At 47.5% G+C, this 27354-nt stretch overlaps 1 protein-coding gene across 2 annotated transcripts in view; it reads left to right on the plus strand.

Moving 5' to 3' along the window:
* The window catches only part of HCN4 (hyperpolarization activated cyclic nucleotide gated potassium channel 4), a 94303-nt gene extending 75415 nt beyond the window's left edge, over positions 1–18888 (plus strand). For both annotated transcript variants that reach the window (XM_030498335.1, XM_030498334.1), the window contains 4 exons: positions 49–195; positions 920–1160; positions 3197–3361; positions 14502–18888. In XM_030498335.1, the coding sequence (XP_030354195.1) occupies positions 49–195; positions 920–1160; positions 3197–3361; positions 14502–16063 (2115 nt within the window). In that variant the 3' untranslated portion in view covers positions 16064–18888. The remainder of the gene's footprint in view (positions 1–48; positions 196–919; positions 1161–3196; positions 3362–14501) is intronic.
* Positions 18889–27354: the final 8466 nt, after the last annotated feature.

Here is a 27354-nt window from a genome sequence, read left to right on the forward strand (position 1 = left end):
ATTGTTGATGTGCTTGTAACTCCTCCTCTTCCTATCTTCCTTGCACAGTACAAGCAAGTGGAGCAGTACATGTCCTTCCACAAACTCCCTGCAGACATGCGGCAGCGCATCCATGACTACTATGAGCACCGCTACCAGGGGAAGATGTTTGATGAAGAGAGCATCCTGGGAGAGCTGAGTGAGCCCCTTCGGGAGGTGAGGAGGTGACACTGACTGGGCAATGCATGTTCCTGCACCCGTTGGCAACTGGGGAGTTCCCAGTGTGCAGTGTTCTCTCCCAGTGCTTTGCAGAGGACACCACCAGTGATGGGAGTGGTGGGAGGCCAGATTTCCCATTAGCATTGGCTCTGTGTGTTTGACAAGCCATAAAGGCCCCATTTCTCTTCACACTGTCCCCATCTGCCCTGGATAATGCTTTCTCTGAGCACCTTGGAACATTTGTACTCTTCAATATCCCCTTGACAAGAAAGGGCAACACAGACTATAGGGCACCAAGGTGAATTACAACAGCCTCCCAGCGAGGAGCCCTGAGCTTTTTCACCCAGCATTTCACCCGTGCTCTGCTCCTCTCTCTCAGCCCAAGATTTCCTGCAGAAAGAGGTTTATCCTGTGTGTTTGGGAGGTTGGGGGTGTTGTCCATGCTCAGAGAGAAAGCATATGAATGAAAACGGTGAGGTAGAAGCTGCCAGCCTCTGCTAGCACTGTTATGTGCTCTGAGCATAAAGAGCCCTTTCCAGCCTGCACTGGGGGAGCCAGACTAAGGGAAGAGCAATTCCCCCTCACTTTATAATGTACAGTTCAAGTGGAGAAAATTCATCATGTATTAGATGTAGACTAATGTGTCTTTTCTTCCCCATCTTTTCTCCCCTTCCCTCCCTTCCCCTCGCTTTCTTTCTGTCCTGCATCACATCATGCTCAGGAAATCATAAACTTCAACTGCAGGAAGCTGGTGGCTTCTATGCCCCTCTTTGCCAATGCAGACCCCAACTTTGTGACATCCATGTTGACCAAGCTGCGGTTCGAGGTCTTTCAGCCAGGGGATTACATCATCCGGGAGGGCACCATTGGCAAGAAGATGTACTTCATCCAGCACGGGGTAGTGAGCGTCCTCACCAAAGGCAACAAGGAGACCAAGCTGGCAGATGGCTCATACTTTGGAGGTGCATGTCGATCAATCATCCTTACACAGAAATACCCAGTCATGTTTCCCTTAGCTTGTCCTGGGTGCACTGGGTGGCAGCACGTGGAACTGCTTCCCCAGGCACCTCTTCCTTCACCCTCTGTTCATCTCAATTTTGTAGCAGCTTCCAGGTATAGCAAATAGTGAATGGGAGGTGAGTGGGACTCATGGGCAGTTTAGGAGTGTAGATATTAAGCAGCAAAATAGAGAAGGGAAACTTGGCTCTTGGAGGTTCATTTTTTTTTTGCCCCAAGCAAACTGGTAGCTCTTTGAAGCTGAAAACATAAAGGAAAAAATGGAGCATTCTTCTAGTGCGTTCCTGCCGGTGTCTGGTCCTGCTATCTGGCATCTATCAATCAGGCGAGATGCAGGATAAACATGGAGGAAAAAAACCTAGTCCATCTTCCAGCCAGCAAAATATTGTGGTTAGCAGGCAGGAATAATGTATCAGCAGCAGAGCTCCGGAACAGGGGAAATGGCATGAGGTCAGGAAAGCCTTTAAAAGAAGATTGGTGATCCTCCTTTTATGAGTAACACATAGAAATCAATCCTGTCAGAGCCTAGTGGAGACCTCACTGGCAGCACAGAGACAGTTCTCTGATAGATGCATGTTTCAGTACACACACTGAATACCCCAAAATTAATGGCCATCTGAGAGGGGGCAGGAGGTAACCTGCTCCTCCTTCCCTTCTGTAAAGCCTTTTCTTTATTAAAAAACCCCTATCATACATTTCCTACACTCATATACTCAGTTCCTGCGAAATATCCTGTCTACATCTACCCGGAGTTAGTAGGTGCCACTAACTTGTCTATCACTATCTGTGAACTTGTGACCTATCACAGAATCCCAGCCTGGTTTGGGTTGGAAGGGACCTGAAAGCTCATCCAGTTCCAACCCCCTGCCATGGGCAGGGACACCTTCCACTAGAGCAGGTTGCTCCAAGCCCCTGTGTCCAACCTGGCCTTGAACACTGCCAGGGATGGGGCAGCCACAGCTTCTCTGGGCACCCTGTGCCAGCGCCTCAGCACCCTCACAGGGAAGAGCTTCTGCCTAAGAGCTCATCTCAATCTCCCCTCTGGCAGGTTAAAGCCATTCCCCTTGTCCTGTCCCTACAGGCTCTTATCCAAAGCCCCTCTCCAGGTTTCCTGGAGCCCCTTTAGGCACTGGAGCTGCTCTAAGGTGTCCCCTTCAGGAGCCTTCTCTTCTCCAGGCTGCCCCAGCCCAGCTCTCTCAGCCTGGCTCCAGAGCAGAGCTGCTCCAGCCCTCGCAGCAGCTCCGGGGCCTCCTCAGGACATGTTCCAACAGCTCCATCCAAGTCCTTCTTGTGTTGTTGCTCTAGAACTGAACGCAGGACTCTGGAGGGGTCTCCCCAGAGCACTGCAGAGGGGGAGAATCCCCTCCCTTGACCTGCTGCTCACACTCTGGGGGTGCAGCCGAGAGGAGTCTGGGCTTAAGTGCACGCTGAAGCCGGGTCATGGGAAACTTCTGCCAACCAACACTCCCAAGTCCTTCTTCTCAGGCCCGTGCCATCCAGACTCTTCCAGCTTGTTTTTGTGCTGGTGATTGCCCCAACCGGTGCAGGACCTTGCAGATACCTACAAAAAATTGAAAAGACAAATGTTCCGATGTTGGGATCAAAATTTTGCCCAGATATCAAAGCCACAGTCAGCAAAGAGCCTTTACTACAAATCAATCCAGAGAGAGAACTAGCTTCAATGAGAGCACAGCTTCACCTTCAGAAGGACAGCTTCTCCAGTCCGAATGCCCAAATGATACCTTTGAAAATCCACCATCTCAAAACTTGCCTGGCTAATGAGATCCCTGAGGTGCGTTTTGGTAGCAGCTGCCACAATCGAGTCCCATGGTGCTGTAATCTGTTACTGCACTTGCCAAATATTACCACTGCTGATGTTCTTAGGGGGAGAGGAGAAAGAGTCCAGCTCGCTAGCAGGCAGGGTGGCAGGCAGGGTGGTGATGCCGCTCCCCATGTCCTCAGGCTGGCTCTTTCCTTGCAGAGATCTGCCTGCTGACGCGGGGCCGGCGCACGGCCAGCGTGCGAGCAGACACCTACTGCCGCCTCTACTCCCTCTCCGTGGACAACTTCAACGAGGTGCTGGAGGAGTATCCCATGATGCGGCGAGCGTTTGAGACCGTGGCTCTTGACAGGCTGGACAGAATCGGTGAGTAGAAGGTGGGGGGGGTGTCTCCTTCCCATTACCTGCTGCCCCGGCAGCCGGCTTTGTCCTTAGGTCCATTGATGGAGTTAGGAACTGAAGGAGATCACAGAATCACAGAATGGTTTGGATGGAAAGGCCCTTATGATCATTAGTTCCAACCCCTCTGCCATGGGCAGTGGCACCTCACTCTAGACCATGTAACCAAAGGCCGTGTCCAAGCTGTCTCTCTGTGCCTGACTTCAGCTCCTCTAGGAGGCCCGTTCACAATGAATTAAGTCCACATTCTTCTCTCTCTCACACATACATATTTCTGCCCGTCTCTTCTTCCATTCATTTCAGATCTGCAGTCTGAGGCCATGAGGACAATGCTGGTGAATTCACTAGAATTTGAATTTTAGCTCAGCATCTGTAAATACGCAATCAATAAAAGCCTCCCCCCCAGCCCAAAGCAAACACGAGTAACCAAATCTTATTACTTAGTGAGCCATCTTTTCAGCGGGAGACATAATCTCTGCTGCAAGCCTCCTTTTCTGTCAGGGAAGAGAAGGATAACTTTCCTTTGTCACAACCAGAGATGTTTTAACACAAGTGATTTATGCAAGGTCAGGTAAGAATTCTTTGCAGAGGTGAGGACTGTGCATTTCAGGGTCCTGCACTAACTTCTTTAGCTGCTTATTTTACATCTCTTCACACTGCATGTATTTTCACTGCTTTCCAGAATCCAAAAGGTCAATGCAAGTCTGACTACAATGCAGAAGGTGAGGAGGATGATGGGGTGAGGAAGCTAGGGAATAAAGCTGCATCCCAGCGAGAGGTGCAGTGCCTCTGGGGCTGCTCATGCAGGAACACCGTATTCTGTGCATCTCATTACTTGCTGCAAATCAAAAATGTGACCCCTAACTAAAAGGGTAGGAGCTCAATATTTAGGGTTTGGCAGAGTTCCATGCTAATGAGGCCTTAGTGTAAGTGGCAAGAGTCCCATCACTTGGGTTATTTAAATTTCATTGTAAAACTACTGAGAAAGTGGAATATCAAGCACAGGCAGGGATGGTCTAAGGGCTTTATCAAATCCTTCAGATTTAGGTGGTCAGAACTGCTCTGCTTCCTAGCTTGATTCTTTCTGTGGCTGTGAATACAGGTGGGCAGGCTGTCCTGTGTCTGCGTGCTGCTGCCCGCTTAGCAAAAATTCATGGAAATTTCCAGCCCAGCATAAAGAACCTCACGTGCTTCTGACCCCAAGAGAAATTCCTTCCCTCTACAGGCAGCTGCAAAATGTCAGCGTAAGGTCAGCAGGTGGCACAGAGCAACTGGAATTAGAAGCCCTTTGGTCCAGAGCTCTGACATCAGCATCCCCTCTTTCTGCCGTTCTCCTGACCTGCGACACCATCCTTATAGAAGAGGCAGAGCCCTTCAGAGTCATACGCTGAAAATCCCTTTTTTCCCTGGTAGCCAGACCTGAAAGCTGCCTGTCCTTTCAACTTTCTATACTCTACTATTGCAAAATCGCACCTTCGTAGCACTTTCCAACTCTATTGTGCCTGGCAGTCTTTGGGTTGATTTTCCTGAAGAGCCTAAGGGAGTTATGTGCACCCAACTCTTTATAAATAAAGCACTTCTTCACTTTCCTCTGAAACTTTCACCATCCAGAAAGAGCAGTGCATTAGCTGTGTAACAGCATCTGATCTTTTAGGTTTCAAGATGACTGCATTTTTCTGGGTCTGTGTCTGAAGCTAGAGGGGTTATTCTACAAGACTGAAGTTAAGGAACAGAAGTTCGTTAAAGCCAGGTATGAACAGAAGCAGGACCATATTTTTGGTTCCTGTTATGTTCAACTGAGAGTCTGAACACAAGATGGAAGCAAATGGGAGCCTCTTTCAAGTCAGTGGTGCTTTCATTAACTCCCTCCTTCCCGGATGCCAGCATGTCCTTGAGAAGCCCATGTGTCACTGAGTACCCAGAATATTTCAGAGGGCTCTTTCACTCTTCTTGAACAAGGATAAGATCCATCCAGCGTTCCCCATGCAGTGAGGTACAGGAAGAAAAATCTTAGTCGTTCAAGTCACAGTGGCTGCAGAGCTGTTTTCAGGATTACCTGCTACACGGAGTATTTAGAAAGTGTGGTCTGAGCTTGTCGAGGTGGCAAGGAGGCAGGATGAAGATGTAAGTCCTTATCCCTTGAAGCAACAAGAGAAATACTGGTAAACAGGAGGTGCAATGAGGCATTCACTTTGCAGAGCAAATGTATTTTGAAAGCTTGTGGCTGGGGGAAAGAGAGGGGCAGGTGCACCCTGACATTTGGGCCCAGTCTCCTCCTGTTGGTGTTTGGGCTGTGCAGCAGCATGGAAGCTGTCATTGGTGGCTGTGCAAAGAGCATGTAGCTGGATCCTTCTAACCTCTATTAATGGGAATTGATACTGGCATCCTGCCCGTGCCATGTAAGGCTTGGAAGGATGTTTTCCAGGTTTTTGCACTTGCAGAGCTCTTTAAAGACAGGCAGGTATCCATGAATTGAGTAAGGCTGGGGTTCTACAAAGATTTGTGTCCCAGCTTAACTCTGAGTAAATTCAGGCTCAAAAACCTCACCCTGCAGAATATCACATACCCCACTCTCTGCAGCTTCAGATGGAGACTCGAGACAGTTAGGCTGATCACTGATTAATGATCATTTTATCATACATTAAATCTTCCTTTTTTTCTTGTTAGCGACCAAGCTGTGACATTCTTTGCAGTATTTCTGTGTGGAAATGATTTGTTCTTTTCGCCAGTGAGTAATTCTTTGTCTGACAAGCATTCGTGAATGTCCCAATTTGTGAATGTCCCAGTTTGTCCCAGCATGTCTCATCATTTTGTTCCTGCCTGGTTTTGAAACTGGCTTTCAGTGACCACTGAAGCTTAAAATTAGATTTTCACAAACATTTGCACTTCTAAAACACAATGTTCATTGAAAGTAAATACAACACAGGGCGTGAGTATTGTCTAATCAGAAGTCACTTGGGCTCAAACCACGACACATCCCAAAACTGCTGCGGGAAAATTATTTCCAGAGTTGGTTGTTCTGTAATAAATACCATCAATGTCTGGATGAGGTTGCTCCCCATCCGTGTCAAGGTCACTGCTGGGAAGTGATAGCACATTTACAGCCAGAGGAAGTTGTTCATTTTCGCCCAATAGTTTGAAATCGTTGCTTTTTGAAGGCCTCTTATAGCTATTTTGATACGAGGATCCCAGTTAACCCAGGACTTGCATTGCCTTCAGACATTTTAGATGCTAAAAACCCAGAAGCTCAGGTAACACAATACCAGTCTCCAAATAAAAAAATATCATTGTGGTACAAAAGGGTCAGTTCAAGATCTTATAGTGGTAGGTTTTAAAAGCTTTGTCATAAAAAAAAGCCACAAAAATAGATGATCCCAAACATTTGCCTGGGCATCCTCTTTGCCAGCTTGTGACCATGCTTCTGCAACTGAAATCCTGTTGGGCCTGTGACCCCACTTGTCCAGATCATGACTAATACTATGGGATCTGCTGCCTTAGAGGAGGGTGTTAGGTGAGGGGAAAAATCAATGAGAACTGGGATCCATGCCAAGCTCTGCCACATATTCCCTGTTTATCCTTCGCATGCCTTTGCTCTGTGTCTCATTTCCTCAGCGCTTCTCCAGGTAAAATAAGGCTAACAAAGGTGGAGCTTGGTCTTTGGTTCTCAGCTGCTTGCTCCATGGCAGGTGCCCTGCAAGATCAGATGGATAAATGGAACAGGCTGAAATGTGTATAAATAAACCAAAATGTACTCAGCATGAATTTTACACTGTATCTACGCTATAGGCCCAGATTTGTTTCCTGTGAGCATGTGAGTAGCCCCCAAAGAGCTGCACATGTGAGGTGAGAAAGCAGATTTGGTCATGAGGAGATATATAGAGAGATATATATGCTTCTCATTCAATACTGCTGATAGGGGCACAAGTGAGGTAAGGATAGAAGTTCCTGTGTCCCAGGAATGTATACAGTGTTAGAGTGTGTGTGCGCTCTGGGAGAAAGCCTTATTTCAAACCCGTATTGAACTCTACCTTGAGGCAGTGAAGGTGCTGAGCAGGTAAGGGTGCAGTGGCTGGCATGAAATAACTGTCATTTTCTACTGCGGTATGTCTCATCTAGTTACCTGAATAACGCAAAAATTCGATTGCTTGTGAGGAATCAAAGTTCAGACACCACTCTGTGTTCCTCTGGAGTGAAATCCTCTCCCCTCATTTTCAACTACAACTTTTACAGCCAGCGGAGAGAAAAAGGCGTATGGAGGGTGACAGGCCTTCTGCTGTGGCGGTTAGCTGAAGCTGCTTAGGTGAATAACTCCTCGAAGTGCTATCTAACCCAGATATGCAGGGTAGGAGTTGGACTTGAGCAGGAATTGAATACTGCCATGTGAAAGCCAGTGTTTTCTGTTTAGGCTAAGGAGAGACACCAGCAAATCAGCAGGCAGGAGTGAATGCAGATTACTTCAGCTTAATCAAGGTGAACTGGCACTGATGTTCACCTGAGTATGAAATGCATTTTTCTCTTGCAACTGTAGAAGGAAAATAAAGCCCATGACACCCCAGTAGAAGCAACATTGCAGGGTGGTGGCGAGCCCTGTCTTTGACTTTGTAAATGACTTTGGTCACATCAGTTCATCCCAACCCATGTACGTTGTAGGGTGCAAGATCTCTGGAAGTTTGGTCTTCTGGGCAGAAGTCACTAGTACTGCAAAAGGGTACTGCCTATCTGGGAGACATGACGCAGAGTTGGGAGAGTTGGGAGATTACGAGTATAACTCCATATAGTCTTGCTGAGGACAGAGCAGGGGAGAAGGAGATTCTTTTTGTACTTTCAGTGTACCCCAGAGCTTGAAGAATGTGGCTTTAGCACCACGGTGTGTGCTGCAATATGCATAAGAGCACACAAATGGCAGCTACAGCAGAGCAGTTTGAGATCTGCGCATCCAGGTTGTGATGTATTTACATAGGGTCTCAGGAATGTTCATCTGAATTGGTGTCTAGAGCAGATTTATTAACAACGCTGAGCTCTTCTATGGATGCTCCTAGAGCTGATCCAGCTGGATCAGCTTTGCTTCCAAGCTTTGCTTCCAAGAGTACTTCAGTCGTAGCGGAAACTTTTACAGGACTGTTAACACAGTTCGGTGTGGGTAAAGTTACATCTGAGAGAAAGTCAGGCTGTAACAGGAGAAGGAGCCCAAGTTCTTACTGGGCTTTAAGAATTATTTTGAAATCTCTGTTCCAGCTATTTTCATAGACTCATGAAATCATGGAATAGTTTGGGTTGGAAGGAAACTTAAAGCTCATCCAGTTCCACCCCCCTGCCACAGGCAGGGACACCTTCCACTAGAGCAGGTTGCTCCAAGTCCTGTCCTTGAGCACTGCCAGGGATGGGGCAGCCACAGCTTCTCTGGGCACCCTGTGCCAGCGCCTCAGCACCCTCACAGGGAAGAGCTTCTGCCTAAGAGCTCATCTCAATCTCCCCTCTGGCAGGTTAAAGCCATTCCCCTTGTCCTGTCCCTACAGGCCCTTGTCCAAAGCCCCTCTCCAGGTTTCCTGGAGCCCCTTTAGGCACTGGAGCTGCTCTAAGGTGTCCCCTTCAGGAGCCTTCTCTTCTCCAGGCTGCCCCAGCCCAGCTCTCTCAGCCTGGCTCCAGAGCAGAGGTCCATTTATTTATTTAATTTTCAATGACTACCACAAAAGAGCCGCTTAGGATACAAGTAATCCCCAGGCAAGGGAGGTCAAAGACCACGTTCAGCGCTCCTGTGAGCCCTTTGCTACATCAGCGATCCGACTGGTGTGTTTAGTACCCAGTCCTCTGAATTAGTAAGAAGTGAGGAGCTGAAAGAAGTCACCGTGTGGCAGTGGGCAGGCACTCTGACAGCAACACAGGCAGAAGGAAGTCTAATAAAGTGAGAGTATTTCAAATCCATGCAAATTCGGAAAGCACTTTAGTGACCTGAATTCTAAAGGTACAGCCAATGGGCTTGGAACAGAAATTGTTTTTAATTTCCTCTGTGTCTGTGCAGAGTTTTCACAACAGAAATCTCATTATGATTATTTGATCGAAGAATTATTGTTGAGCGCTGGCTCCTTTTAGAAAATCACATGAGCTTTTCTCCCTGTTCTTTTGTGTGCTCTCTACAGTCAAGGAAAATGTGACTTTGCAATCCTTTATTAAGGGAGCAACATCTATTTGCTTAGTTTCCATAATTTTACATACACTATTCCACTTTGAAGTACCAGTGCCTTTGCTAGGAATATCTAGGCTCTAAATATCTTCCTTTTCCCCCCCTTCTATTTAGCCTATTGTTACTGTGAGTAAAATAGTGAGCTTTTAGAACCTAAAGCACTATATTGATGGTACTTATTTTCATCTGAGTTAGGGAGGAAATCATATTGAGAACAAAAAAATGAGTACCTTTTGGAGACCTTTGAGTCCTTTACCTGACATTGCTCCTGTAGCTCCTTCAGTCCTGTTAAGGGGCACATGCAGGTGAATGGGTTGCTTTGGAGCCACCCAGTCCTCCCATCATGTAATCTTAGTAAATTTGGATAGTGCTTTTGGGATTAGGAGAAATGTTTGGGTAGATTGTTTATCTCAGTACCTTAGACTCAGCATTTTATGTGGGATAAAGAACACAGAAGGAAAAACCTAACATCCAGCCTCCCTGCTTCCATGATGACATAAAGTTGGAAGGGGAATCCCTCTTCCTTTCTCCTAAGGAAGCTTCTCCCTGGTTTAGCGAGAACACAGGGCTCCACCGTGGTTCACTGAGCACAGCTCTGAGGAACGTTAGGGTTACACGGGACCAAACTAATCATTTCTCTGGTTGTTGTCTTTGCTGCTCTCCTATTGAGGCAAGGGATGTGGCACTAAATCCAGAGCTGGAAAAAGGAACTTGAATCTGAAGCAATTTAATATATAAGATGATGAGGAGAAATAATCTCAGAACCACCTCCCCAAGCAAACATGGCTTCCACTGCCTCTTCCCACTCCTGGCTGGTTTTCATGCAGGACCTTAGGCAGATCTGCCCAGGAAACATCTTCATCCCACTGGCATTCTGCTGTTCTTATCTGGTGCTGGTCGAAAGGAAGATTTGTTGCAGAAGCGCCTAAAGGACTTTTATCCCTGCGTGGAAACCACGTAAATGATACAATTCATTAGAATGGTGGAACCCATGAATTCTTCAGTTTGGTAACCGGTTCCAGTTTGAATGATGACTCTGAGACATTCCTCTACCCTCAGTAACTGAAAGAAGCTTTTCATTCATTTGTTTTTTATATTCTGGAGAAGAAATTTGAGACTTTCTTGGCAAAAAAGAAAAGCAAAAGATCTAATGAAGAGATTAATAGATTCACACTGGGCTCAGGAAAAGAGTGAAGTGGAACTGCAGAGGAGAACTGAAACATTCTGGTTTAAAAACTAAAAAAAGATCCTCATTCCAAGGGTTTTGCTGAAATTATTTTATCAGTTTGACACAAACTTCAGGAGCTTTGATCAAAATATTTACAGGAAATAGTATGTATGTTTGGAAAATATTAGCATATTCCTTGTTTAGTGCTTTGCCAAAGAAACCAGAGGCTTCTGAGCAGCTCGTCCTGTGTTGTCAAGAGCTCGGGTTATGAAAACATCAGTCCCTTCAGTGCATCTGTGCAGCGCTGATTAACATCACTTGGGTTCTCATCTAAATGGAGGGCAGCCATGAAAATTGCAGGTCATTCAAGCACAGACAAACAAATCAGAAGCCAAAGATAGGTGATATGGAATTAAAGGAGTGAGCTGAGGAAACACAGAGCGGTGAATGTTACGGAGGTTTTTGCAAAAGTGCATTAGCAACAGAGAATCAGAATCACAGATTGGTCTGGGTTGGAAAGGACCTTAAAGCTCCTCCAGCTCCAACCCCTGCCACGGGCAGGGACACCTTCCACTAGAGCAGGTTGGTTTAAGCCCCGTCCAACCCTGCCTTGAACACTGCCAGGGATGGAGCAGCGGCAGCTTCTCTGGCAACCTGTGCAGCCCCTCACCACCATCAAAGGGAAGAACCTTTGTCTCTTTCTCCTTTCTCTAGCCCTCATCGTTCCTCCTCATCCCAGTTTTGCTACAGTTTGTTATCAGGAAAGCAAATGTGGAAAGGCAGCTTTTTTGCCTGCCTGCTTTGAACACAGCGTGTTGACTGCCATCCACATCCTGACCTTGCAGTTGTGTAGGAAAGCTACAGATTTCCCATGCTGGGATTTGTACCTTCAACTCCAGAGAGAGAATGATTACAAACCTGCAGCTGAATCCCTCTTGAACTCAAGTATGGTTTGCTCTTACATATCGTTCTTATTTAGGTAGTTTGTTCCTTCAGACTAGAGCAGTTAATATTTCTTTTTCTGTTTAATAAGCTCTTTTTGATAGTGTTTGTGAGCAAATAAAAATGATTTTAGTAGTTAGCAGGTGGAAATTACTCTGTGTGTGCAGCGTGGCTCTAAGCCATTCACTGTATTTTCACTGCAAAAATGCTATAAAATTTAAAGGTGGCATTCATGCTCCTTCTGGTGTGCCTGGCTGCAGGAAGGGCAAGTAGAACTGGGATCACAGGAATACCAGTGGTCTCTGTTCCAGTCCAGTTTATAATGAAATAGGTGTTACATACTGTTTATGTATCCTACACCTTCACTTCCAGTGCAGACAAGCTCTCCAGCAGCTGTAATGACATTAGCAGCTCCAAATACTCTTTGCCTTCAGGACCGTGTCCTTCCAGAGTCTGGTATCTTTCTCCAACGCAGGAAAAGAAAGGTCAGGTGCCTAGATGCCTTTTTAGGAGGCAGTGAATAGCAGTAGATGGAACACAAAAGCATTAAGAATCTCACTACCCAAAACAGACATATCCCAAGTGCACCAGTTGCCAGACCAGAATCAATTGCTAGAACCACACCTCGTCCTTTATAAAGAGATAAACACTTGGCTTTTGAAAAAATCCAAGGAAAAACCCTGAGTGTGTTCTTCCAATGCTTAACTACAATCACAGTTAGATTGCTCCTTCTTTTTTCAATGGGCTTGTGTAAAATCACAGGATCTCACGGGTCCTTCTGGAGCTTAAGTGAAAGGTTCTTAACAGCTTCCTCTTTGAAGTTCCCTATAAATCATTATCAGATCACCTCTTCTCTGAAGAGAGGCTGCATATATTGTACTTACTGATGTTTTTCAAACTTGGTCCTTTTGGATGTTGTCTGTACCTTTTCATACCTTGCAGCTGCCACTAGAACTAAGCCATCAAACCTAGCATGATACGTAGTGTAAAAGAGCCATCATATACTAAAGAAACAAAAGCAACAATATGGATGTCATCTATGCACAGGGCTTTTTCACATCGGTACATAAAGGCCTGAGATGTGATTGGAAGAAGATTGAAAGGAAATTCCACTGAAACCTCACTGGGAAGTACTACCCAACATGGCAACCCATTCATAACCATTCCTTCTTGGAAACTAGCAGCTGACAAGTTTAAACCGGAATGCTGTAGAAGACAAATTTAATATCATTCTATGGACTTAGCCAATAATATCAAAATCAAGTTGTGATTTCATGAGGATGGAGACAAGTTTAATGGACATGAGCTGTGCTGCCAGCCTTTAATTCCTAAAGCATGACATGATATGGTGGTTAAAATACAGAAAATGAGGCTCTTCCCCTTCCAGGCGTCTATCCCCTGCTCTGTAAAGCCACAGCATTTGGCACTCTGCTGTCCGTTTGCTCTGGTCCTTTAGAGGAGCTAGAAGTGATCAGCCAGGAGGCAGCAGAAACGACATTTGAATCAGGTTTGCTAATGATTTGGTTCAGGAGGAGGGTGAAAACAGCTTCTGATCCTATCCAAACTGGCTGGTGCCTCCTCTGGTGGTGACCTTTCTACTCTCACCTGTGTGAGCTTCAGCTACAAAGTGAGCTCTCTACAGACACGCAACCGGAGGGCCAGGGTGCGCCTGCAGACACAGACACACACAGAGACAACACACAGAGTAATTGTAGGGTGAACCCTTCAAATACAAAGAGCTTCAGTTAGACAAAGCAGAGGTGCTGTCAACAAATCAAACTAGTATATGTTGTCTGAAGAGAGGTCCCTTGAAAATGCAAGAAAAGGCAAGAACAGAATCTACACTAATTTTAGTACAAAATCATTCGAATCAGCATAAACCAGTTCCTTATCAGTCAAGTTATCAATTAGCAAGTTATGAGAACAGATCTGTGAAAGCCATTAAGCAGAGAGCCTGTCCAGACCAGAAATCTCCTTTGAGATAGCATTTGTGCTCTGTTGAAAGGTCATCTCTGGCAGCATCTCCTACCCCAACACTGAATGGTTCTGTCCTTCCATCCAGGAGAGTGGATCCATCCAGTGCCACATGTGCTCTCAGACCACACAAAGTCATTACACCACTTTTTCCAGCCCGTTGGAAAGGCAGAGCACATTCTGATATTTTGCTGCAGTCTTGGATGTCCAGCTGAACATGGTTTGCTAGACTTCAGTTCCTGAAAGTCTGGGCTAGATGGGCACAGCCAAGATGCAGCATGGCTGAGGTCTGTTACTTCAGTCAGCTTGAGGTTTTCCTGCATGTAGAGTCCTTCTGTCCCTTCTTCCTAGAAAAATTTCAACTCTAAACAAATATTTCACTCCAGAGGGAACACGTTACATGAGACAGATGAGGAAAAGGAGAGTAGCTGAAGACTCAGGAAACTTCACTGGACTTATGTTACTGAGGTTTTCCTTTGCAAACACACACCAAAAAATTGAAGCCTGTGGATTTATTCTCTTTTTCTAATGCAGTTTCAGGTTATGTGGTTAAAATGGGAATCTTCCAGATTCATGAGCTTTGCTACCAGTCTGCCACGCTTACCGAAAGTTGCTTTACTGTCTAAAATTATGTATCCTGTCAGGCACTTTTGGTTTGGTGATCATACCACAAAGGCAGAAGGTATGATATTTGTCATCTTGTAGCTGGAACACAGATCCTGTAATGAAGTAACATGGAGACAGTGCCAAAAATTTGAGGGAAGTCTAGCATGAAGCTTTGAGGAACCCTGCCATGCTTTGAAATGCCAGAATGACTCTTTCTCTCTTCACTTTCACTACAGGTAAAAAAAACTCCATTCTGCTGCATAAAGTCCAGCATGACCTCAATTCGGGTGTTTTCAACTACCAGGAGAATGAGATCATCCAGCAGATCGTGCAGCACGACAGGGAGATGGCACACTGTGCTCACAATGTCCAGGCTGCCGCCGCCGCCGCTGCCGCATCCACTCCCACCCCTGTCATCTGGACCCCTCTGATCCAGGCACCCCTGCAAGCTGCAGCAGCCACCACTTCTGTCGCTATAGCTCTGACCCACCATCCGCGCCTCCCAACAGCAATCTTCCGTCCTCCTGTGTCCGTCCTGGGCTCTTTGGGACAGCAATCCAACCAGACGCCGAGACAGCTAAAACGAATCCAGTCTCTAATCCCGTCCACGGGCCCTTCTGCTGTTGGCTCTCCCTCTAGTACTCCGTCCCAGCTGCATACTCCAGGAGCAGAAACCCCTTCCTCCTCCTCCTTCCACATCCAGCAGCTAGCAGGATTCTCAGCGGCCGCTGGCTTAGGCCAGTTCCAGGTGGGATCCCCTCCAGGCAGCTCAAGCCAGCTGGGTTTGAGCAGCCCATCCACAGCAGGACTGAGCCAGTTCCAACAGGGACCTTCTGGATCACCCTTAGGTACAGCTCAGTCCATGCAGCAAAAACAGCAGCAGCAGACAGCCCTTTCCAACAGTGGATTTGGGCATTTCCAGCAAGCTACAACTAGCTCCCCATCAACATCTCTCACTCAACTCTCATCAAAATCACCCCCCAGTCTTCTCAACCAGTTCCAGCCCACCACAACACCGCTGCAGGGGGGACAGTTACAGCAGCTCTCGGGCAGTGGGACTTTGGGGGGACTGAATCACTTCCAACCGCCTCCTCCTTCCAACTCGCCATCCTCCAGCCTAAGCCAGCTGGCACAGGTCACTGGTGGGCCGTCCTCAGGTCTGTGCCAAACACATCCAAGTGCATTAGGATCTTCAATTGGAACGATATCCCAGCTCCACCAAGAACGGCCATCTTTTGCCTCCATGTCTCCACTACATAAGTCTGGTGTCGCCTCTCCCTGTTATACCCCTTCAGGCCTTAGTCCTCCTAGTCAGAGCCCAGTGGCAACAAGAACTTTTCAATGTAGCCCTTCCGGGGCCTCAGGCTCTCACGGATCTCTGCTCCTGCCTCAGACTGCCAGCCCATCTCCGCAGATCCTGCAGGCCAAGAGCACGCCGCCGGTGCCGCCGGGACGTCTGAACCAGGACATCAAGTTGATTTCTGCTTCCCAGCCGTCTTTGCCCCAAGAGCTGGCTCAGACGCTGAGCCAAAGTTCTCCTCATTCCTCTAGAGAATCTGTTTCCAGCTTCTCTCCTTTTCCTGGTGGAGGGACCGGACTTCTTGGAAAGCCTTGTAGCTCAATTCCTGGGCGTATGACTTTACCACGTCAGATGTCCTCAGGTTCTTTACCCCATCCGCTGGTGTTTGGGGCCAGCACTGCAGGAGCTGCTGCTCTGACTGCTGGTGGGAGGAAAGACTCCATAGTGCTCACAGGGGACCTGGAACCTGTCAGATCCAAACTGCCCTCCAATTTGTGAGGACTCCTTCTGAGAGCTGATTATGTCAGCCCTGCAATTCAGTTCTTGATTAGACTTTCATGAATCATGTTTTCCATTTCTTCTCCCTCTTCCTTTCCTTTCCTTTTTCTCCACTTCTTTTGTTTAGGTATAACTGTGACTAGAAACAAAAAAAAACACATGAAAAAGAACAAAAAAAGAAGATAACCAGGTATTCTTAGAGCTATAGATTTTTGGTCACTTGATTTTATAGAATATTTTAATACATGGAAAAAAAGGATATGATCAAATTTAATCCAACAAGGTAACGCATAGACAAGGCGTGTGCCTGATCTGGAACATGTGAATGATCAGCCACAGAAGCCACCAAGAAAGGTTTTCCTGTTGAGACAAAGATCCGAGGTTGACTTGAGCCATAAAAAAGGAACATCTGTTCAGGCCTGTAGCTGGTGTTTTTAGGACAGCTCTGCTTGGCCTCAGGCTGGCATCACTTTGAACCTGAACCTGATCCGCAGCACCTAGTCATGGGGGGACTTGGACGGGCCCAGTGAGCATCAGAATGTTTTGTTTCCTCCCAGGTTTCCTCCTGTGATAAGCAGGCTGCAGAGGAAGCAAGAAGGAGGCAGTTTCAGCAACACAGTCTAGGGATTTCAGAAGGGCTGAGCTTCTGTTCAGACTCCATCTGAAGAGGACAGAGGTGACTGGGAGATGGCCTGACTTCAAATACTTTTCCTTATTCTGCTGATGCTCTTGTAAGAACAAGAAGCAATCCCTTGTAAGTCACAAGGAGGACAGTGACTCTCCCCTCTGTGTTTCTGTAGGCATCGTGGATGACATGGGCTGTGGAAGAAGGTCTGCCTCTGCCCCACACCAGGCAGCTGGCCTCAGCCAACAAAAGAGCCCAAACAAGAACCTCTCCGTGGTTCAGAAACCGGGTGTGCTGCCTTCTAGGTTGGGGTGTGCAAAGTAAGGGGAGGGTGAAGAAAGAGGCAGCAGTTGAACCTTCCCTCTCTCATTTCAATGTCTGTGTCCATAGGCTGACTGGTTAGAGAAAAATTGGGAAGTGGGGTGAAGCGGCTCCAGCCCTCTTCCTCTTTAGCCCAGGGGAGTTTGAGCTTTGAGGTACCAGGGTAATTCTGATCCTTCAGATTTGCAACTGTGTTTATCCCATTAAACCAGATTAGACCAGAAATTTAGCCAGCCGTGGTCCATGCTTCTCCTCTGATGGGGAAATCTAAATCCTTTGCTTGATTTCACCAGCAATAAGAGCCTGCACCTAATTGGCTTTGGTCTCACCCTGCAGTTGCAGCATCACTGAACAAGTCTTGGGGCTAGCGGGCACCTTGATTTTTGGGGCACCACTGATTTAAGGCAGCCAAAGCGGGACGCAGACAGTCAGGAGCTGTTGGGTGAACACAGCACTGAGAAGCTACAGCCTTTACCTCTAGAGCAAATATGTCCTTTGACTCTTTTTTGGTCTTTTGTTTTCCCTTTTAGGCCAAGAGGTGTCTCCAGCCACCTCGCTCTAAAGAGTCAGGTGCTCAGCTTTTCTAAAACCCATTACACGTATCCAGCCTTCCTCTGCTCCCAGCTCTCATGATGTCCCTCCAGCCCTCAGAGGGAAAGCAGGACTTCATGCAGCAGTGCTAAAACCCTTACTATTGTTATCACAGTAACAACCCATGTCCATAGAACTCCCTCTCTCCCCCAACAATGGCTGACAGTTGGGTTTTTATACCAAATTGTTTGCAAAAACCTTGACACATGCCTGTAACTTGGATGTTGCTGCCAGCATCCCTGGGCACTCTTGTTTCAACATGCTTCGGTGGCTCAGAGTTCAGAGGTAATCAGCTTTGGTCTTCCTTAAAGGGTCAGGGCAACTCCAGAAATGGTCTTTTTCTACTAGCTACATACAACAACTACTATGTGTGAGTGTGTGGTGGGAGGGGTGCATGTGTGTGTATAGATTTTATATATATCTATATATACACTTTTATATATAGTATACAGTTATACACATACGTAGTCTATTTATGCACATGTTTAAGCACGCGCACACACACACATATTTATATCTATATATCCTCAGTTTCGAATACATGCCAATTTTGACCCTCCTTTAGGCCTGTTGGGCAAGTGAGATTTATAGCATAGAGATGCTGCTTTTCCAAATATGTACAGGTTCATCTTGAAACCAAATCAGTTGCTGGAATTAAAGCAGACTCAGACCCTCTCATGCTCTCATAGATATGAGGCAGTTCCTAGGAGGAAGAACCACTATGTCCTTTGAAGTTTTATATTGTTTTAGCAACATTTCTCCTTCCACATGCTAGAGGGCCCCTAGAATGAGCATCTCAAGAGGTTGGGAGCTGAGCTGATTGGGTCCAGGCTATCTAACAGAAGTAGTTGGGAAAAGTCTTCAGCCCAGCAATGCCAAGCCCTCATGGATGACTGTCCTGTGACTGCTGCATTGGTACTTGAATCTCAACAACCCCTGTGGACACTGACAAATGGAGGTGCACAGAAACTCCCCGAGGGCTGTCTCTATCTCTGTGTGTTCCATCCACTAGTCTGGTGAAGATCCTTCTTCGGTTGGGTTACTCTGCTTTGTTTCTCACGGGGATACTGTTTGATTTGCCAGGTCTTAGCAGTGCAGTAGCCAATCTTGAGTTATTCCGACTGGACCTCAGTCAGCACTAGGCTTGTCTCAGTAGGTGGAACTATATTTATTATTACTGGGTTTTTTTGGTTGATTTGGGGGGAAGGGAGGGAAGAGTTCTCGGGCTGGGGTTTGCAATATAAAGCACACAATAAAAACCTTAGTAAATAAAAATGTGAAAAACCTATCTTACTGACTGCTGTCTGATTCAAGTGTGAAATTCAAGCAATATGAGGTGAGATTAAAAACCCTTGGGTTGCATTTCTATCCTCTCTTTTCTGCTGAGCAGAGAAGATGCAGGGGTTTGCCTTACTCCTGTCTGTATTTTCCTGAAAATCTGGTAATTGTTTTGCAAATGTGTGTATGACAATCCTTCATATTTATAGCAGAAGTGGAAGTGCTGGCAGACATGATCCTTGGAGAAGAGCCTGAGGAGCCCTGTCACAGGAGATAGACATGAACAGCTTGGAAGAGGGACTATGGCAGGAAGCAGCCAAACAATGAGAGTAAAGAAACAGTTTTCAGTTCTCAGAATAAGCTGGATCATGATTCCAAGATCAGGACCACATGTGTTTTAGAAAGGTAAAACTAGACTCAGTTCTCCGCTTTTGTTTCACTCCCTCTTTGAGTCTTTGGCCAAACCCACTTGAGGTGTTACACACGAAGTTGCTGATGTGGGTGGCAACTCACAGAGGGGCTGTGTGGCCTCTTGCCCTTTCTCCATAGCCAAAAAAACATAGGGCAAAGCAGCTGAGGTGCTGGAGTGTTCTACAGCCTGTGGCAATGAGATGTAGAGGTAGATCACATCATACTCACAGCTTCTTCTCGTCCCACCAGTCAATACCCAGAACCTCACCTCTGCCTTGCTGATAGCCTCACTTCTTTGAAATCTCATTTTTTTGTACCTACTCACTCAGTGGTGGCATTTTGCCCTCTGACATTTTGCCCTGCCTATGAAAGACCTGAATTTGCTAACACGTCGATGGTGTGTCTGAGATGAGAACAAGGACCAGGACTTGCTTTACCAGGACTCCCAGTGCCAGAGATAGCAAAAAATTAAAGGATCCCAGGGCCATAAGTGAAATCAGTGTTTTGCAGAGAAGGAGGCGCGCACACACACACAGTGACAGCAGAGCCCAGGCTCAGGCCAAGGACACCCCTTTTCTCTTCCTTCCTGTTAGCTCCTGGTGGCACAAGGAAACTGGAGATGCTGTGAGTCTCTCTCCACCAGTTTCCTGTTCTTGTGTGGCTGTAAATAGAGCTGGTGAGGAAAGAGTAAACCACACTTTATTCCCATTCCCTTGGTACCAGATGGCTCTGCCCTGGTTCGTCCCTTGTTCTGGGGATTCAGTGAGGGAAGTGCAGGCAATAGACTATTTGGTTTGTCTTTGAAAATGAATGTCTGTGTCAGGCTATTTTATTTGACATGCTATTATTGTTACAAACTGGGATTCTGAGTCAGTCCTGCCCAATCAAGACTTCTTTAAAGTTCTGTTTCACCAAGTATTTACAAACTTTCAAGGTTTTCTTGCTGGAATAGAACAAAACCCAAGCTCAGTCCTCTTCAGCATTCTTGTGAAAACTGTTTATTTTCCCCACTAACAGCTAGCAGGGATTCCAGACATAGCCCCACTACCACAAGGTGCAGAAGGGTAGGCAGGACTACACCAGGAGGATCTCATGCCCTTCCTGTGGGCAGAGGAGATCACCACAATACAGTAAACATGAGGTCCTCATGACAGGCATGAGACTGTAAAGGAGTCAGTGACATGGTTCAGCTTTATCATCACAGCTAGTATCCACGTCCCTGCTCTAGGTGATTGTGGATCAGGATGGCATATGCAGCCTTTCCCTGACCAGCGCAAAGCCCTGGCTCAACAGTCTGGAGAATTCCCATCAGCTGTAGAAAAGCTTGGAAGGGCTTGACTGGTTTAGCATATGTGTTGATGCCTCCTTATTGAAAGGACTTAAGACCACACTGGGGTATCATGGTGCTTGCATGTGGCCTGTCAGGAGCAAACTGATCAGGTACCAGAGCCAAGTTATACGTCTATCAACTGGGTGGTTTATCCACCTCCTTATCACTCCTACCTTTCCTGCAGTGCCTTGTGAAGACTCAGCACTCTGGTGGAGGGAGGCTCAGGGTGGTGAAAGGCAGTGACACTACCTCTTCTGATTTCCCCCTTTTCGCAGTCACAGTCACAGTCTGGCCAGGGCTCTTCATGGGAATTTCAGCCTTGTCTTAGGAAGCTGTCCCAGGCTGGCTGCCCACCCCACTCACCCTCAGGTGGTTTTTGCTGCTGCTTTTCAGCTCTACACTTCCTTGGTCACGGTTCTCACTTTCCCCACAATTTGTCAAGACAGGTTTGGTGTGTGCAGGTGGCCCCTCTGCCAGGCTGTGACCTGCAGCCAGTTTGGTTTCTAAGCTTCCTACACTCAGCAATGTGCAGAAGTGATGTCAAGGCACTTACACGCATACTGAGCAGTTCTACCTCCTCCTTGCAGAGGCGTAGACTTGACTGAACATTGCTTTTGTGGCAGGAGAGCAAAGTGGAGAAGCAAGGACATGCCAAGGTCCTGGCCCCAAGTCACAGCTCAGCACCACCTAGTTTTCAACACAGATATTCAGTGCTCAGTTCTGAGGTCCCTTGTGTGCCCTGTCGAAGGTGTTGGGCTGGAAGGCCTCAGGGGACAGGCACAATATTCCTGTGTGTGAGTTTTCTGCTTTCAGCAGCACCCCAGTGAAGCTGTGGAGGAGCTGAGGGTGCCTCAGAGGCAGCACAGTGCTGCTTCCTTTCCAATGATGTCCCCAGCCCTGTCTCTGCTCTTGGCAATCCGAGGGGACGTTAAACAACTCCGATTTTAATGGAGCTAAATATGGTGCCATCTACTATGGGCAAATTAAGGGAAGAATATCTGAACTTGGTTCTGCCACTTAGAGTTGCAGGAAGGTAGATGATGATTGATTTTCTTTAAGAAGGCATTGCCAACCAGCTGCCTTCATCCTGCAGCTACCGTCTGACCCCAATCACCAGCACTGCTGCTTCTCTTCAGGTTACCTTTTATCAGGAACCTGATTAGAGAAGACATTGAATGAGGGCTCTCCAAAGAAGATTCTGTTTTATTTTAATGGAGGAGAAACAACGGCTTGATAGCTTAAAATGGGAGCTTTAGCCCAGCAAATGCCAGGCCCTTTGTAGGTCTTCTGCTGAGTGACCTCTTATTGACATGGGCACATCAGGACCCTGTGGGCCGCCTCCTCCAGAAATCCCCCCTCCAAGGCTGTGGGTGGAAGTGAAAGGGAAAGGGAGTTGCCTGAAGCTGTCCTGCAGCAGTGAGCAGGAAGGCGTTAACAGCATCTCCCAGTGTCACACGTTTAAACGCTTTCCCCTTTCTGGAAAGCTCCTTCCCCTGACTGTGCTGCTCATTAGAATGCTCTTCAGATGTCAGTTTTCCCCTCTTCACTTTTATTTCGTTTTATATGTCAGCTTCCTTGGGCTGGGATGGGAATGGCTGGGGCTCACCCACACTGGAGAACACATGCTCTCCCCCTCCAGCTCTGCAGACACAGACTGCAGAAACAGTGGGCCCCATCATGGCCCTCCTCAGAGCCTGTCCTGGGTTCAGCTACAGCAGTCATTTTTTTTCTCCTTCTTAGTAGCTGGTGCAGTGCTGTGTTTTTGACTTTCAACTTGGGAACAATGCTGATAACACCGATGGTTTTAGTTGTTGCTAAGTAAAAAAAACTAGTAAAATATTAAACGAGGTATGCTGTCATCCTGGTTATACCAGAGAGCGACAAATCATGGCAACGTGGTGGGGCTTAGCCTGCGCCTACACAGCCCTGCTCAACGCTATCCAGTACCTTCAAAGGGAAAAAAATGTCTCTGGATCTGATGGCAAAGCAACAGACAATGCAGCTACTCCAACTCCAAGCACAGCAGCTACACCAACCCCAGTGACAAGCACAGCAGTTGCCCAAACCCTGACCACAACAGGCAACGCAGCTACTCCAAGTACACCAGTGACACTAACGCAGTGACAAGCACAGCAGCTTCTCAAACCTCGCCAGCAACAGACAATGCAGCTACTCCAAGCACCGCAGCTATGTCAACTCCAGCAACAAGCACAGCAGCTACTCAAAACCCAACAGCAACAATGAACACAGCTGTTGGTGTTATTCAACCCCAAGCACAGCAGCTTCACCAAGTCCGACAGCAGACACTGCAGCCACTCCAACCACAGTGATAGACGCTGCAGCTAAACCAAATGGCCAATTTGTGACAATATCGGTTGCCCCTGTAAGCAAAAGCAAATGATAGGCACAAAAAGCAACCCGTGCAGTGAAGAAAGATGAAGTCCCAATGAACTTACTACAGGGGACAGCATCTGAAAAAGTGTTATTACTACGTGGACCAGAGGAAGAGGAAGAGGAAGAAGAGGTGACTTCTTGACCCCAAACCTCGACCGAGCTGCGGAATATGCAAAAAGATTTCACCTGTCTTCCATGGGAGCACATTGTCACCTGGTTGCTCTGATACTGGGACAATGGGGCCGACGGTCATGAACTAGAAGGTAGGGAAGCCAAGCAGCTGGGATCACTTGCTAGGGAAGGAGGAATTGACAAAGCGATTGCAAGAGAGAAGTGAGCCCTCAGCCTTTGGAGGGGGCTCTTGGCAGCTGTGAAGGAAAGGTTTCCCTGCAAGTACGATGTTATGAGTCACTCAGCCAACTGGACCATGATACAGAGAGGCATCCGGTCCCTGAGGGAATCAGCCATTCTAGAGGTGATCTATCATAGGCCAGATGCCGGGAATGCATCCGTAGATCCAGATGAAGTTGAATGTACAAGACCCATGTGGCGGAAACCTGCACGGAGTGCACCATCATCATATGCCCACTCATCGGCATCAATGACCTGGAATGAGATATCACCACCAAGAGTGGATGAAGTGACTTGTAAATTCCAAGAGTTCGAAGACAATCTCACCCCTTCCATCATTTCAGCTGTGGAAAAACTGTCCCAGGAGTTCAAACAATTGAAAGATGATTTGTAAGATCTGTCCAGCTCCCCATGAGTATGAACCCCTGTCTCAACTATGAACGGAAGGCACCCTACTGCTCGAGAGAGAAGATATAAGAGATACACGCCACGGGCCACCCTATGGTTTTACCTGTGGGATCACGGAGAAGACATGAGAAAGTGGAACGGAAAACCTACCTCAGTTCTGGAGCAACGGGTGCGTGAATTGAAGATGAGAACAAGTGTCAAGGATGATCCTCCCATGAAAGTTGCTGCTCCAGTCTCTGGTGAGCAGTTTCCCAGATGGAGTGGAAGAGCTGATTTTACTCCAACTCCTGTGATAAGGGATACTAATCCCTTTCTACAAGACACAAGTGGACAATCTTGTGATCACTATTAGAGGGGCCCTGCCTCCAGCCAGGTGGAGGAGAGGGACAATCGGATTTACTGGACTGTGTGGCTCAGATGGCCTGGCACATCAGTCCCACAGGAGTATAAGGCTCTAGTAGATACTGGTGCACAGTGTACTCTGACGCCATTGATGTATCAAGGAGTGGAACCCATTTATATTTCTGGAGTGACAGGAGGATCCCAAGAGTTGACTGTACTGGAGGCTGAAATCAGCCTGACTGGGAAGAAGTGGCAAAAGCACCCCATTGTGACTGGTCCAGGGGCTCCATGCATCCTTGGCATAGACTATCTCAGGAGAGGGTACTTCAAAGACCAAAAGGGTACCGATGGGCTTTTGGTATTGCTGCCTTGGAGACAGAGGAAATTCAGCAGCTGTCCACCTTGCCCGGTCTCTCAGAGGATCCTTCTGTTGTGGGGTTGCTGAAGGTGGAAGAACAACAGCTGCCAATCACGACAACAACAGTGCACCGGCAGCAATATCGCACCAACCGAGACTCCCTGATTCCCATCCATAAGCTGATCCGTAGACTGGAGAGCCAAGGAGTGATCAGCAGGACCCGCTCACCCTTTAGTAGCCCCATATGGCCAGTGCAAAAGTCTAACGGAGAGTGGAGACTAACAGTAGACTATCGTGGCCTGAATGAAGTCACACTCAATGGTACCCATTGAGTGCTGCCGTACTGGACGTGCTAGAACTTCAATATGAACTGGAGTCAAAGGCAGCCAAGTGGGATGCCACAATTGATATTGCCAATGCATTTTTCTCAATCCCTTTGGCAGCAGAGTGCAGGCCACAATTCGTTTTTACTTGAGGAGGGGCGTCCAGTACACTTGGAACCGACTGCCCCAGGGGTGGAAACACAGCCCTACCATCTGCCATGGATTGATCCAGACTGCACTGGAACAGGGGCAAGCTCCAGAACACCTGCAAAACATTGATGACATCATCGTGTGGGGCGATACAGCGGAAGAAGTTCTTGAGAAAGGGGGGAAGATAATCCAAATCCTGCTGAAGGCCAGTTTTGCCATAAAACAGAGTAAGGTCAAGGGACCTGCACAGGAGATTCAGTTTTGGGGAATAAAATGGCAAGATGGACGCCGCCAGATCCCCCCAGATGTGATCGACAAGATAACAGCAATGTCTCCACCAACTAACAAGAAAGAAACACAAGCTTTCTTAGGTGTTGTGGGGTTCTGGAGAATGCACATCCCAAATTACAGTCTGATTGTAAGCCCTCTCTACCACGTGACCCGGAAGAAGAATGATTTCAAATGGGGCCCTGAGCAACAACAAGCCTTTGAACAAGCGCTATGTGCTTACCATGGTGGAAGCAACCACTGGCTGGCTGGAAACATGCACTGTGTCCCACGCCACTGCCCGGAACACTATCCTGGGCCTTGAGAAACAAGTCTTGTGGAGACACGGCACCCCAGAGAGAATTGAGTCAGACAATGGGACTCATTTCCGGAACAACCTCATAGACACTTGGGCCAAAGAGCATGGCATTGAGTGGGTATATCACATCCCCGGCCATGCACCAGCCTCTGGGAAAATCGAACGGTACAATGGGCTGTTAAAAACTACACTGAGAGCAATGGGTGGTGGGACTTTCAAACACTGGGATACACATTTACCAAAAGCCACCTGGTTGGTCAACACCAAGGGGTCTGCCAACAGGGCTGGCCCAGCCCAGTCAGAACTTCTACGTGCTGTAGAGGGGGATAAAGTTCCTGTGGTGCACATAAAGAATTTGTTGGGGAAGACAGTCTGGGTTATTCCTGCTTCAGGTAAAGGCAAACCCACTCGTGGGGTTGCTTTTGCTCAGGGACCTGGATATACTTGTTGGTAATGCAGGAAGATGGGGAAGTCCAATGTGTACCTCAAGGGGATTTGATTTTGGGGGAAAACAGCCAATGAACTCAACTGTATACTGTTGCCTGCTATATAACACTTTTATAGCCCACCAGCTAGATGTCTTCAGGTCACCAGCAATTGACCCTGACCTCCCTCCGATCATCACTCCAACAAAGAATGAATTTTGACGAAACCAGACGAGCTCAGCAGTGACCAGACGAGTTCAGTGGTGTCATCAGCAGGCAACAACCCAACTCTGCACACTCTCTCTCCTGCCCTGAAAGACTGTTACAAGAGATGGAGCCTGACATCACGGACAGTATGAATTCAGCAGCTTTATAGGGATTGGTCCCTGGACTAAGGAATGATATCTCTCTGTGTGTGGGTGCATATATACATGAGACAAAAGCAATGGTATATTGAAAAATGTAGGATCTGAGCATGACGTGAATGGTATGGAAGAAGTGGTGGATACTGTCCTGGGTTCAGCTATAGCAGTCATTTTTCTCCTTCTTAGTAGCTGGTGCAGTGCTGTGGTTTTTAACTTTCAGCCTGGGAACAACGCTGATAACACCGATGGTTTTAGTTGTTGCTAAGTAATGTTTACTCTGACCAAGGACTTTCTCAGTCTCATGCTCTGCCAGGGAGGAGGGGAAGCCGGGAGGAAGCAGAGACAGGACACCTGACCCAAACTGGCCAAAGGGGTATTCCATACCACAGCACGTCATGCCCAGTATATAAACCGGGGGGAGTTACCCGGCAGGCCCAGATCACTGCTCGGGTCAGGCTGGGTATTGGTCAGTGGGTGCTGAGCAATTGTATCCTCTCCCCTTGTTATTTCCCTTATCATTATCATCATTGGTGGTAGCAGCAGTGGTTTTGTGTTGTACCTTAGTTACTGGACTGCTCTTATCTCAACCTGTGGGAATTACATTATTTTGATTCTCCTCCCCATCCCTCCAGGAGTGGGAGGAGGAAAAAGGGGGGGAGTGAGCAAACGGCTGCGTGGTTCTGAGTTACCAGCTGGGCTTAAACCACGGCAGAGCCAGTGCTTGCTCTCAGGTGTCCTGGGTGCCAACTGTGGCCAAAGGATGTTGTCAGCTTCAGCCTTGTGCACACTGATCACTGTCAACTCTTCTCTGCTTGACGTGCGGCTGTGTGGGAGAGCTGGAAGTGGGAGCTGCTCTTTGCTATTCCTGATGCTCCAGTTGGTCTCAGCATCCTGGAAACATCCACCTGGGAGAAGGGAGCTCGCCCTTATGCCCAGCATGGGGTGGGGGAAACAGCACATCCTGGCACTGCTGGAGCACACTCACCACAGCCAGAAGGGCCTGGCAGATGTGGGAATGACGTCCTGCTCTTAG

This window comes from Strigops habroptila, chromosome 9, assembly GCF_004027225.2.
Source record: "Strigops habroptila isolate Jane chromosome 9, bStrHab1.2.pri, whole genome shotgun sequence".
Lineage (NCBI taxonomy): Eukaryota > Metazoa > Chordata > Aves > Psittaciformes > Psittacidae > Strigops > Strigops habroptila.